The sequence below is a fragment of the Nelumbo nucifera genome, chromosome 1 (genome assembly GCF_055504915.1).
Source record: "Nelumbo nucifera cultivar China Antique chromosome 1, China Antique-T2T, whole genome shotgun sequence".
Lineage (NCBI taxonomy): Eukaryota > Viridiplantae > Streptophyta > Magnoliopsida > Proteales > Nelumbonaceae > Nelumbo > Nelumbo nucifera.
In genome coordinates this window covers 148,222,001-148,235,875 of record NC_142649.1, presented here as the reverse complement: position 1 = coordinate 148,235,875, position 13,875 = coordinate 148,222,001, and the positions used below count along the sequence as shown (strand labels likewise).

The following is a 13,875-nucleotide window of genomic DNA, read 5'->3' as shown; positions in this document are numbered from 1 at the left end:
CATGTCAAGGAGCGAACTGAAATACTCCTCCAAGCAGTGGAGGAGGCCAAGGCCAAAGCCGTCAAGGAATGCAAGACCTCAGAGGAGTTCCATAGAGAGCTGATCGAGGTGGGGACGGAAGGCACCGTAAGGGCTTTAAGCTTAGCAGGTAGTTGACCCGACGTGAATTTCCTTAGCTTGATCTAAGCACCATCACCACCTCAAGGGTCACAGATGAGATGGTTGTCGATGCTGCCGAAGATCTAGACTCTAAGGCGAAAAGTGACAGTGAGCTGCTCATCACATCGACATCGAAGAGACCGATGCTAACGAGAGGGTGAACCTTCCTGCCGAAGCCTCGGGCAAGGGCGAAGAGCGCCCAGACGAATAGACTTCCATATTGTATACCCTGGGCCTGCGAGCTCGTTCTATAGTAGAAATCTCTTTTTTTTTTGTAAGGAACTCCTAATATTAATGAAATACATTTTTCTTTTTGTCAAATGTTCCAAGTGCAAATAACTCCCTAACTGGAAAACTAACCAAATAGGTATAGGTTACCCTGAACCGTCAAGCTACCGAGCTGGACTACCAGTAGGGGTAACTTCGCATGATGTACGCTGAGGTACGTAGACATTGTAGGGCATATACCTGACCTGTCTACGAGCGGGCTACTTGGTGATGTTAGTTGTCCCTTTGCTAGGGTTCAACTTTTTCATTATATGCCAAAGTGGGCTAGACATCGTAGGGTTTATACCCGAGCTGTCTATACCTTAGGCATGTGGAAATGAGTTGCCTATGCTGAAGAGGCGATTAGGTCTTGTTTGTCCATGCCGAGGAGGCAACTGGGACTTGTATGCCCATTTCGAGGAGGCGATTGGGACTTATGTGGTGCCGAGGTCTTTTATCAGTTCGGCAGCCTGTAGGCTCTGGGAGCGACTTGCAGTCCACTCTCCTTACCCTTGGTTTTGCCCATGCCGAAGAGGCGACTAGGTCTTATGTGCCCATGTCGAGGAGGCGGCTAGGTCTTATGTGCCCATGCTGAGGAGGCGATTGGGACTTATGTGGTGCCGAGGTATTTTATCAATTCGGCACTTTAATCCTTGGATTTCTGGGAGTGACTCGCAGTCCTCTCTCTAGTTCGGCGATCACAAGTAGAATCGTCTCAAGTTGTCGATGTTCCACACTCGAGGTACTTGTTTTCCTTCCAAGGTCTCGAGCTCGTACATACCTTCCCCGAGTACCCGTGTTACTCGGTATGGACCTTCCCAGTTCGGTCCGAGCTTACCGACATCGGGCTCAGGTACCATAACTTTCCTAAGAACTAGGTCGCCGACACGGAAGTGACGTTTCTTGACCCGGGCGTTATAGTACCGATCCACTGTTTGCTGGTAAGTTGCAGTCTGAATGTATGTCAGGTCTCGTACTTCCTCCATCAGGTCGAGGTTGGTATGGAGCTCATCATCGTTTGCTTCCTCGTTGTAGGCTTCCAAGCGTAGCGTAGGCACCTCGATCTCTGTTGGGATCACCGCTTCCGTGCCGTAGGTGAGGTTGAAGGGGATCTCACCCGTGGCGGTCTTAACAGTAGTTCGGTAGGCCCATAACACACTGAGCAACTCGTCTACCCACTGTCCTTTAGCTCGGGCTAAGCGAGCCTTTAGTCCACGAAGTATGGCTCTGTTTGTGACCTCTGCTTGCCCGTTTGCCTAAGGGTGTGCCACCGAGGTGAAGTTCTGTTGTATCCCCATCTCGACACACCAATTTTGGAACTTGATGCCCTCGAACTGCTTTCCGTTGTAGGAGATAAGTACACGAGGTAGCCCGAAGCGACATACTATATTCCTCCAAAAGAAATTTTGTATGTTGCGGGTTGTGATCGTTGTTAGGGGTTCCGCCTCCACCCACTTCGTGAAGTAATCCACTACTACCACCAGGAATCTCCTCTGTCATGTCGCTGGCGGGAAAGGGCCAAGAATGTCGATTCCCCACTGTGCAAAGGGCCACGGGCTGGTGAGATATTTGGGGTCGGCAACAGGTTGGTGGTGGATGTTGGCATGTCTTTGACACTTATCGCACTTCTTGACGCGCTCAAGTGCATCTGTCTTCATTGTGTGCCAATAGTACCCCTGTCACAGCGCTTTCTGGGTGAGAGCCCTGCCCCCCAAGTGTCTGCCACACAAGCCTTCATGAGTGTCGCAGAGAATGAGCTCAGCCTCTGAGGGTCGCAAGCAGTGCAAGTAGGGGAGCGTGAAAGATCTCTGACACAGTTGTCCGTCTATAATGACGTACTTCGTTGACTGGCGCTCTACCCATTGGGCCGCATTACGATCTACAGAGGGTCCCGTGAAGCAGATAGCTCGCGAGTGGGTCAATCCAGCTCGGCTCTGCTTGTACTACAGGAGCGACCTCTCCTACCCCCTGAGAATGCTAGGCTGAGGCAGGTCCTCTATGTACACAGTCCTCATTGTGTTACTGCTTATGCTGGCTAACCGGGACAAGGTGTCGGCCTCAGCGTTCTTAGATCTCGGGATTTGCCTGATGAAGTAAGATAAGAAGCCACATAGAACTTCTCTGACCTTGGCTAAATAAGCAGCCATGGTGGGGTCGTGGGCTTCATATTCACCGTTGATCTAGTTGACCACGACTTGGGCGTCGCTGCAGATGGTGAGGTGTTTAGCTTTCACTTCCTTCGCTAAGGTGAGCCCGACTATTAGTGCTTCGTATTCTGCTTCATTGTTAGACACTGCGAACTCGAACCGAAGTGCGTACTCCAGCTTCACCCCGCTTGGACCGTACAGAATAATGACTGCCTTACTTCCTTGTTGATTGGATGAGCTGTCAACGTGGAGGATCCAGGGCTCCTCGTCCCAGGTCAGACTTGCTCGGACCGGGATTGGTGCCGTGCTGGTTGAAGCTTCCTCCACGTGCCCGAGCTCAGTCAGTTCAGGGACTGCGGTGGCGAAGGTACATTCTGCAATAAAGTCAGCTAAGGCTTGGGCCTTAATCGCCGTCCGAGGTTCATACCAGATGTCGTACCCGCTGAGTTCAATGGCCCATTTTGTTAGTCTGCCAGACACCTCGAGCTTGAGTAGGATTTGCCTCAGAGGTTTGTTGGTGAGGACGACGACGGTGTGGGCTTGGAAGTAAGGACGAAGCTTCCGAGCTGCTGTGACCAGGGCATATGCCAGCTTCTCGATCTCTGAGTACCTTGTTTCGACATCCTGCAAAACCTTGCTAACATAGTAGATGGGTTGTTGGACCCGATCTACTTCCTTTATCAGTACCAAGTTGACTACATCATCACTCGCAGAGAGGTACAACTTTAAAATATCTCCCACTACCCTGGGATCTAAAGGGAACCTAAGGCTTTCTATCAAACTATGGACATACACAAAAATCTCCCCGGAACGGGCTAAAGTGGCCCTCTCCCCGATCCTAAGACACCTCAGTTCGTACTCCTCAAGAATGCGATACACTTCCTGGATCCGAGCCAGGTTGGTTGGAGAAAGGCTATACGGAGTCGAGGCAAACGCTCCCCAAATGTCTCCTTGAGCGCTTGCTCTTTAGACTCCACATCGGCCTCGACTACGTCATCAACACTAATCTCTCAAATCTCAACATTACCCTTGTCACTAACCTCGGCCACAGTGGCATCGGTCTTCAGTACCCTAACCTCGGCCGCCTCACACCAAGGACTACCCTCACTCTCATCCCTCGAAGTATACCTAGTAAAAAGGGAAGACAAGGAAGCAGTGGTGGAAGACATCTTACTGATGAAAAAAGAAGTTTGGGACACTTGAGATATCAACCAAGGGACGCTAGCCGAACTCCAAGGTGCAAACTCTTCTCAAATGACAAAGCAAAATGGCTCGCCTATCCCCTTTTTATGAAGGCAACCAACAGTTCATATCAAATTAGATCAATGACGCCGACTCAATGCTGCACTTTGCACGCGTGTGACCTTAGGAAGACGAAATGATGCACCTGTCGACTTGTAACGGAAACGGCACAGGCGTTGAACTAACCAGCCCGCCTAGCGAACCGGTCAAACCCCGAGCCAACCAACTCAAAAAGACTAAAGTTCCTCAATTAAAGACCGCAAAACTCTTCCATGTCCAACAACGGCCGAGCACTACACTCCTTGACTTCGGAACTGGGGGAGTGGTGTTCGGGTGATGGTTGATCTGGCCAAGGATGCCATGTAGCTATCTCCATGGTCGCCCCTTTCTCAGACCACGTTGGTAGAGCACGACTAAGAAGAAGTGTCTTGCACGGACAAGGAAGCGGACTCCGTTGAGGAAGAGAAAACCTCCCAAAGACCTCGATGAACGCCCTCATCTCGACATCCCTAGAAACCTTATCCATTTGAGACATGGACACCAAACTATAAATATGTATTCACCGCTTGAGGTAAGGTATCTCTTTCCGGAACTACACTCTTTCAATACCTCTTTTCTCTACTTTAAATTGCTCGGCTCAGTCACATCTTCCTCTACCCTACTGACTTTGAGTGTCGAAGTATCTACCCGGGGAACAACTCATTAGGCCTCTGACTTCTAGTTATAGATCTCGATGCTCAGCTTCATTCTTCCACCTCAACTTTGTCCAGTTAACAAGACTATCTGATTAATACCTCAAATCACACAACACCAATATCCAAACGTTAAATCTATTTCTTTAGAATAACAACTTGCTCCATGATGAACAAATTGCCAAACATTATTGTTACTCCCCAAAAATCAGAAATTCCATTCCTGTTGTGATATAGGAATTTCTCCATAAAACGTAGGAATAATGGCAAACGGGATTGAAGATGCCAAAATAAAACTAGTCCCAACTCCCAAGAGGCAAGAGGGTATTAATCTTGAATTTACCCTACAATTAATAAATAGTGCGGGTTAGCAAGATGGCCTGGACGTGAACCCATAATAAATTATGCAGTAAAATACAATTACCCTGGTCACAAAATTTATTTTGGGCGTGGTGTGGAGTGTGGACCGGACCAGGACGTAATCTTAAGCAACACCAGCCAATCAAAGTCGACCACGTCGCTTCTTTTTTCCTCTTATTTTTGTTTTTGGTTTATTTTTCGAAGTTGGAGTTAGAACAAGAATCTTCTTTTACAGACGGTTTCCAATACAAATCCAACGTGGTCGTGGAAATTTTGACAGCGAACAGGAGAAGTTGAATCCAAAACGAATCTGCAGGGAGATATGAATATCACGCATAGCGTGTGTTTTGCAGGTAAGACCGTAGACTTTTATAGTCCTTGGTTTGTTTGGCGCAGCTGACAGCAAAAGACTTTGTGGCATCACCTGCTCAAACAAATATGCCTACACACCAATAATTGGGCTTTACCACGCCAACGTCACCACAAAATAGTGAAATACCTCTTTTAAGAGTTTGACCATCTACCCTGCTCGGTAGTCAGTTTTGCAGCGGACACTTTCCAGCTGGCACACTCCAATCGTGATATGCCACATCAGTCTGACATGTGCGATCTACGTATACGGAATTGACATGGTGTCACGGGGGTAGTTCTACAGCGGAACAGAAGAAACCTGTGCGGTGTCCAGGCCAATGTAGGCCAGGACAAGCCTTTGTGTGTTGCAAGGTTAGGAGTTGCCCGATGAGATGGTTCCACCAAGGTCAGTAGCACTGGATCATGACCTCAAGTCGCATGGCTAGGGCACTCGGCTGGCTTTAGCTGGTCCATGGGAGGCACCGCTTACGTATTAAAGGGGGAAGGCCATGAAGTGAGGCGACTGTGCGCCGAAGAGGTGACTTGGCACCGATGTGATGGGTTTCCTGTAATGCCGGTGATAATGGGCACCCATGCGTTAGGGGTAACGGGATAGCTCATTCAGCTCGGGCAAGGGATTGGCAAGGTAAAGGGTCATGCTTGAGCCAGGCCCGCATGCCAAGCCTCCCTTGAGTGTCGGTAGCGCAGTGTCGGTCCATGCACTGTCCCCATGAGGAACCCTGGTATCCATGCTAGCTATTAACCAATGCCGCCCCACAAGGGAAATTGGTTTAGGAGTGCCAATGTTAGGCACCCAAGGAGGTCGACCACCCCTCCTCAAAGAGTACGTTAAGCTTTTGATGGTCTGTCTGAAAATAACATCAATTCTCCCAAAAATCTTACAGGTGAAAATGACGGTGATATCCTTTAACGTAAACCTGCCAAACGTAAACAAAGCTAAACTTATGTCAGACCGTAAAGATGGTGCACCCTCATTGGATAAAACGAACTTGGACGGAAAGTGTCCTCCGTCTGCTCTATCGGGAATTCGGGACTAATGAGGTGAGGTCTCGTGACGTGAGACATAGATTCACCATAAAAGAACGGGGAACAAAGTTGCCCCCCATACGCAACACTCTACTACTCAGTCCACTCTACATCACCATCGCTAATTATATTCCAATTCAATTTTTCTCTAAATTTTTTAGTATTAATTGTTTGTTGTCACCTAAGGCTAAATGATAAATAAATGATGTATTTATTTATCAATTCAACCCAATTGGCCAATTATAAAAATGAAATTACTTGGGTTGGGTAAGGATTACAATTCAAATTCAAAAGTGGGATTTGTGCTCATTGGATTAGGGTTTGTGTATTCTTGCCTCAGGCTGGGGTTGGGTTGATTTCAACCCGATCCAACCCAGCTCAAATTATTGCACCCAAACTTATTTTTCGTGTTAATAACTCATTTTAATGATACACAGTACCAACAAGCGATTCCATCACAAGATGAGCATCTAGCTTAGCATTGCGTGCCTTGATGAGGTTAAATTAAGGGTTTCTTCAGATTTTTACATATAAAAATGAATTAGATGTAATAATCAGATCTTTTGGGACATGGTATCTGTGGATTTGAAAAGTCTGCAGAAAAAGCCAAAAATTTGCAATTGGATTAAGTCCGGTTGCAATATTTAAAGCATCCGTTTCCTTTGGAAAATGGAAACCACTAATTTCTTATTCATTCATCAGAATGTAGCACGGCTTGGGCTTCAAGAAAAGTTCATTTATTCATTTTTATATAAATGACAACCAAGTTTAGGGTACTCAACCTTTATTGTTGCTTTTGTATTAATTATATACAGTGGTCAGTGGGTAGGATGGCGTGTGCGGCCTCTATTACTCTAAAAAGACTTAAAGCTATACTATACACGCTTCACATATTTTATGAACTTAATAACAACTTTATATGTAATGTAATGTAATAGCATAACCATAACCACGCCATGTAATTAGTAGTAGAAGAATAAAGGACCCATCTCATCCTATTTTGTAGGCCCAATAATTCAGTCCAGCCCAGCCCAGGAAGGCTAGTTCGAGTTCGACGACGCAAGCGCACTGCGCACCCCCCCAACTCACAGTAATATTTCTTTTGTTTGGATAACCTGGAATTGGGCCGGCTGACATTCATTGAATTGAGTGAGCTGGCATGTGACATGTCATTAAAGCAACCCAAATGGAGGAGTCCATCGTCAGGGATTTTTGCTTTTGCCTTTTGGTCCTTGACTCCTTGGTGGTGGTGCCAACTGCCAAACTTGAATTCCAGTTTGGCCCTTGTGGAATTCGGCCCCACAATCGGGTCGGGTCCCTGGCCTAGACAGCCAGGCCCCATGGGCATGGGCAAATCCTCACATTGGTTCTGTTTTCGATTTAGACGACAGTTGATCACGCTCTTCGTGTTGGCCCATGTCGTGCAAATTACAGAAAGAGAGAATTAGAGAGTAGAGACTGGGATCTTGCTTCACACCAAACCTATGTGTATCAACTTTGCTGAATTGTGATGGTATAAAAGTTGGTGTTTTCTTTTTCTCTTGTCAACAGTACTAGAGTACAGTTCATCTTCTTCTCCAAAACCAGTCATCAATGGCTGCTGCTTCATCTGTCAATACATTCCCCTGTAAGACCCTCTCACTGACACAGTCACAGCGCCTACTCGGTTTCAACAAGAACTCGTTCTCTCCGGTTAATTCGATCGGTGTTACTTCCAGGAAGCCGATTACGAGGTCGACATTCTCCATCGCCATCGGAGAACATAATCGAGTGAGGCCCATTCTCAGGATCCGAGCGGTAGGCGACGCCGTCAAAAGGGCGGAGGATGAACCGATCGGTGAGGGCGTGATCAGCATGGCAGCTGCGGCGGTCGATAGGCCTGAGAAGCCCAGCGACATTGATATGCTCAAGAAACTTTTGTTTGATTCCTTCATCGGAACGGATCGAGGACTGAGGGCGTCCAGTGAGGCCAGAGCGGAAATCGACGAGGTCATTAGCCAGCTCGAGGCCTTGAACCCAACGCCGGCTCCCACCGAGGCTTTCACTCTTCTCAACGGCAAATGGATTGTTGCGTAAGGCCTTGACTCTTTCTCTGCAAACGGATCGAATGGAATCGGATATATAGTGGATTCGAATTCCATCCATTCCATCATTAAGATTTAAGCAGACTGGATAACGTAGCTGCTATTTCTATCTGCTGGTTTTAAGTTTTAACACATGACATGGAAGTTGAGAGTGCAAAGATAAAATTCACAAGTAGCTCGGCTCCAACTTCTTGTTTGTTGGTTTGGCCTTTGGATGCTTGTAGGTACACATCCTTGGCAGGTTGGTGTACGAGGGGGAAGCTGCCAATGGTGAAGGTGGAGGAGATATCTCAGACCATCGATTCATCAAGCTTCACTCTCAACAATGAGGTCCAGTTCATTTGTCCCTTGTCCACCACTTCCTTCAGAACTAATGCCAAATTTGAGGTTCGAAGCCCCAAGCGCATCCAGGTTGGTAGTTACTACTTACAAGTTAGACAACAATATAATTGATAAATCGTCCACTATATATCATTTCCTACACCTTCCACCCATCAAGACATAATTCTTGAAATGTAGCGATCGATGAAGGTATTTCAAGTCCAACCACTTCAACTCTTATTGCTTCTATGCAGGTCTGGTTCGAAGAAAACATCACCATCACTAGCCAGACTACGGAACCTGTAGGACAAACGCTCAGACTGCGTCTTTGCCCTATCATCTCTCCCCAATTAACCGACGCCGTGGAGATACCAGAGACAGTGGAATTTGTAAGACAAAAGCTCGGTTTCTGCCTCTGCCCCTTGAACGCCACGATAAGATCGGTGAAGAACACTGCATCGTCAGTGGTGAGAATCATCTCCAGCCAACTATTACTGAAGGTGCTATCTTCCAACACCAATTCACAGTCGTCGTGGCTGCTAACCACGTACCTTGACAATGAACTTCGTATTGCAAGGGGAGATGGTGGCAATGTGTTTGTACTCATCAAGGAAGGCAGCTCCCTACTCGCATACTAATTCCTATTACCTACCTAAACAAACAACTTCCATCTCTTCTATTTTCTGTTTCTCTTTTTTATGATTTTTGGTTTTTGTATTTCTACTTTTTCCCTTCCCTTGAAGGTTCCTCCCTCTTCTTTTCTGCACAAATATAAATTTGTATTCAATAACAGACACAAGAATCTTATGGATATGGTTTATAAATTTCTATTTAATTCCAAATTTCCAATTTGAGGGCAACACAGTGGGATTGTTGTTATTGTTGGCCCACATTGGGATCCATTAAGCCAGAAGTTGGCCTCTTCTTATATGGCAGGCCAACGAAGCACGTGACGCATAAGTCATCCATCCAATTACCACCCAGTTTTTATTCCCATCTTTCACCTTGCAAGTCAGGCAGTCTGGGCCGGGTTTAATGTCAACCTTGGCCCAACAACCCTAAAAACTGGGCTTAAACCCTGAGTCTGTACTGGCTCTGAGGTCAAGCCTGATCTTTTCAACGCAGGCCCAACCCGAACTGAAAATTGACATAGTCAGGTTGGGTTTGGGCCACGGTGGGGCTTGGGTTGGTTAATTGGGCACAATTGGGCTTGTTAAGCCTAATGTACTATGAAGTTGCATAAACCTATTTAGTATCACTAATTTAAACATTTAGATAAGAATTTTGTATATTTTACATATAAGCATGTATGCACATGTATATGTATGTGTGTATGCATGGATCTATGTACAACATATGCATGTGTGTGTAATTGTGTATATATATATATATATATATCATTGTGTTCAATTGTGCCTGGCCTTGGGTTACATAGGACGCATCCTGAAAAATAGAAAAGCCCATGTTTTTTGGGCCCAGGCTGTCGAGTTTAGATGGCCAAAAATTTCCCCTCTAAAGCATCCATCAAAATTGGAGGTTCTGCACAACTCAGAAACCTCAAAGTCTTCTAATGTTAGGTGGCTCGGCTCCCATTTGACCATTTCTATACAGGCGGTGCGGTTGTCTCTGGAGAGAAAATTTCCACCAACACATGCCATCCTCTAGCCTACCATGATGATTGATGACAGCGTCTTGTTTGTTATCCTTTGCAGACTCTTGCATTTCTATCCACCAGAAGCTCGAGAGAGTAGCAGCCCCAATGGTTCAATGTGTGTCAGTTGTAAAGAAACAAGAAAGGAACAAGTGATTGGCATGCATCATCACCAAACATTACCCATAAATAATGGATGTGAACATGTTAAAGAAGAAAAAGTTAGTCAGTGTTTTGTCCTTTGTGCTTCAGAAGGTCTTATCCATCACAGCCAGCATGTCTTTTACATTTTTACCATTTCCAAGCACATTAAAGTCTATGGTGATAAAATATGCTCAATGATGGAAACAGAAATGATGAACATACTGGGAAAAGAGGCCCCATGTATATCACCAACTCTTTTTGGAAAAATAGAACGATTCTCCACTTCCGCTTAAAAGAGTCGTGAAACAGAACATTAATCATTGCCAACTCATGCTTCAGTTTTAGTTTCACCAACCAGAGAAACAATTCTAATCCTATCTGCTATCCCAACTATATGTGTGGTCAGCTACATGAATCCTATTTTGCTAACCCATTCCATTTAATGCCATATCCATAATTCTAAAACGATCCTGAACTCTCAAGCATGACTTCACAAGCTCAAGATACAAAATTAATGTCATTAAAGAAATGCATAATCAAGCAGACAAGGCGGCAATCACAGACATAAACAGATAATTGAAATTTTATGAGCAATTAATTCAACAAAAAACTTTTGCTAGAGATATCTTGGCATAGACTATGATTTACATTGTCAGAAGAGAGAAAGCATCACATCTGTTTAGATGAAGAGTGTTGACAAGCTATTGAGAGATGTATTAATGTAACAGGCAGGCGGCCATAAAAGTGCTCTTACTATCTCCTGGTTTTTCTTTTTCATAATTGACTTTATCCTTCAGGTAAGTCAGAAACAAGTAATAGCACTCTTCATGTTTGTGATTGATTAATGCCCAACTAGAATTCATCATACCATACCAATAAACCAAAACAATGATCTTCAGCAGCTCAGAGTGCTACAAAGCATTTAAAAGGTTCTTGAATTTTAGAATACCTACATACTAACATAGGGACTTGTTTCCCATGGCCTTCAAATGGAAAATATGAAACATTAAGCTTTATGTGAGGAGGTATGATACATATAGAGAGAAAGGCAAGAAATCCAATTTATAAGGGAGCAATCTGAAAACAAGCAGGGAATAACATCTCACAGTTTCTTAATGATGGTAAGATCTTGAGGTGACAAGAATGAACATATAGGTAATTCATGCTTAAAATATGCTGAAGGTTAGGTCGGTATTCACTATCCAGTCCACCCCTCCCAAGACCCTGGACATCCAGGACCAGCATTTGATAATGGCCTTTTTTAGTTTCTTAAAGAGGGTATTTTGAAAACGGTTTGGCCATATCAATACAGACTGCAAATATGTAATACAAAAATGTAACAAACATTTATGGTATCATCCACAAACATAAAATGGAATTCTTGATAGGATGCAACGATTTTTGTTTCTAAATTGAAGAGTGCAACCATGAATATCTGATGTGGTCACCTTTGTTTGTGAAACTTCATACCTGCACAATGTTATTGGAAGAAGACCTAAAAAAAGTTCCTCCTCCATGGATGAAGAAATCAAGATTCTGCATTCTTAAACCAAGGTCGTTCAGGTCCCAGCGTTTTCGAGTTTAAATTTATCTTCTAGCTCATCAAGACATATAGGGTTAATCATTTTGGAAAGTTGAAGATACAATCATGTTATCCTATTTTCTGGGGTCAAAACTCGTCTGTTTTGCAAGATTTTGGTGCTATTAGGTAGTTAATTGGGTAGTGTATCCAGTGAGACTAAGATTCTCTAAATCCAACATGTTTTGAGGGAGTTATGGTCATTTTAGTGATAGGATATCAATTGATGACAGGATTTGGATTTTCTATTTCTTTGGTCTTGTTGGAATGGTTTTTGGTTTATTAATGTGATGCCAAAGTTATTTTAGGAACTAGAGTCTTTATTTGAGTGTCCCTATAAAGGTTACCTATTGGGTTGCCTTTTAAAGTGGTTATAATTTATTTTGAGTCAGTTTCCTAGTTGAAATTGGTGTCTATAAAGGGAGATTCAAGCCCTTAATTATAATTAATATATAAATAGTCATTAAAATTGGAATTTAATAAATGAATTAATAAAATAATAGTTTATTTTTGAAGTTACCTCTGCAAATAGCATGATCTTCTTCTTAATCTGGCATTTTCTTTTAAAAGTTCACTGTTTCTTCTCTCTTCCTTATTCAGATCTGAATATCTTCCTCTCATAATCCAGATCCATGTTTCTCTCTTTTCTCCCCACACAATCAACCCCGATACAACTTTTTTCTTTCCTGTCCTATATCAAGATGCCACTACAAATGCTTAAAACAATTGGTATGCATATAACAAACAAGTACAACTAAAAGAGTAAATCAATATGTATATATTATAAATAGTTAGAAATAAACAGAATTGAATAAAACTTCTAAATAACCAATGTGTGCAACAACCCAATAGGTCAACTAGGCAGAGATGCAGAGTAGTTGTTAGTCTACCTAGTTGGTGCTTAGTCCTCCTATACAACCACATCATGGGTATCAAGTCTATCAAACATCTAGTCAATGATGCACTTAGTGTGGCCCTTAACTGACTAATCAGTTGACCAGTAACTATTCAATGCTTTGACAACATGAGGTAATAGTAAAGTTATAAAACCATATTAGTGATGCAAACTTTACCAAAGCTGAAATTTTGGCCTCCTTACTGATGCTCCATATTTCCAATGGATTATGCTTCTTCTAAGCCATCGAATGAGGATCAGCAACTATCATCAAATAGAACAGTAACTGGGGGCAAGGACTTTGGAATCTAGCCCATTACCTTAATGGAGTTATAGATATACTATTGTCAGGGAAGTGAACTGTATTTCTTATTGCCTTGCAAAGGTGGCTGTGAGAAGAGAAACTTTTGTACAGTGACAACTCTACCCTTCTTAGATTGTATTTTGTTACTGAAAGATGGACCTCTAGTTCATACTCTATATACTCCTCTGCATCCTATGATGCACACCTTCCTTTTTGTCATTTAACAAAATATTGTTATTACCTTCTATAAAAATTAACAGCAATTGACAACTATTGAAAGCTAATCATAGACAAAACACATAATGGAAGTGATCATCAGCTTAACTGGCAGAAGTAATTGCATCATTTCAATATGTTGATTCTGCAGTTATGGTCTATATAAAGGCTCTAAGCAGAACTTTCTGCATAACAATGTAACAATGAATAAAAAGATGGCAACCAGTAGTACTCAGAGTAGAGAGTATGGATAATAAGTACATAGCAAAGGGAAGATTCTATGATACAAATATATCAATTGACAAACTCCCTTCAGCAAATTCCACCAATGCCTGCAACCTAATAAAGGAGCCAATAGGTTTAACATTCTGATCCTAAAGCCCAAAATCCATATAGGCTCCACGTGGGGAAATAGC

The 13,875-nt window shown here is 43.6% G+C and overlaps 1 protein-coding gene across 1 annotated transcript; it reads left to right on the top strand.

The window, feature by feature from the left end:
• Positions 1–7,676: 7,676 nt before the first annotated feature.
• Positions 7,677–9,505, top strand: LOC104606502 (plastid-lipid-associated protein, chloroplastic-like). Its single transcript, XM_010271743.3, has 3 exons — positions 7,677–8,337; positions 8,574–8,760; positions 8,925–9,505. The coding sequence occupies exons 1-3, from the start codon at positions 7,859–7,861 to the stop codon at positions 9,306–9,308; spliced, it is 1,050 nt and encodes a 349-aa protein (XP_010270045.1). The 5' UTR covers positions 7,677–7,858; the 3' UTR covers positions 9,309–9,505.
• The last annotated feature ends 4,370 nt before the right edge of the window (positions 9,506–13,875 follow it).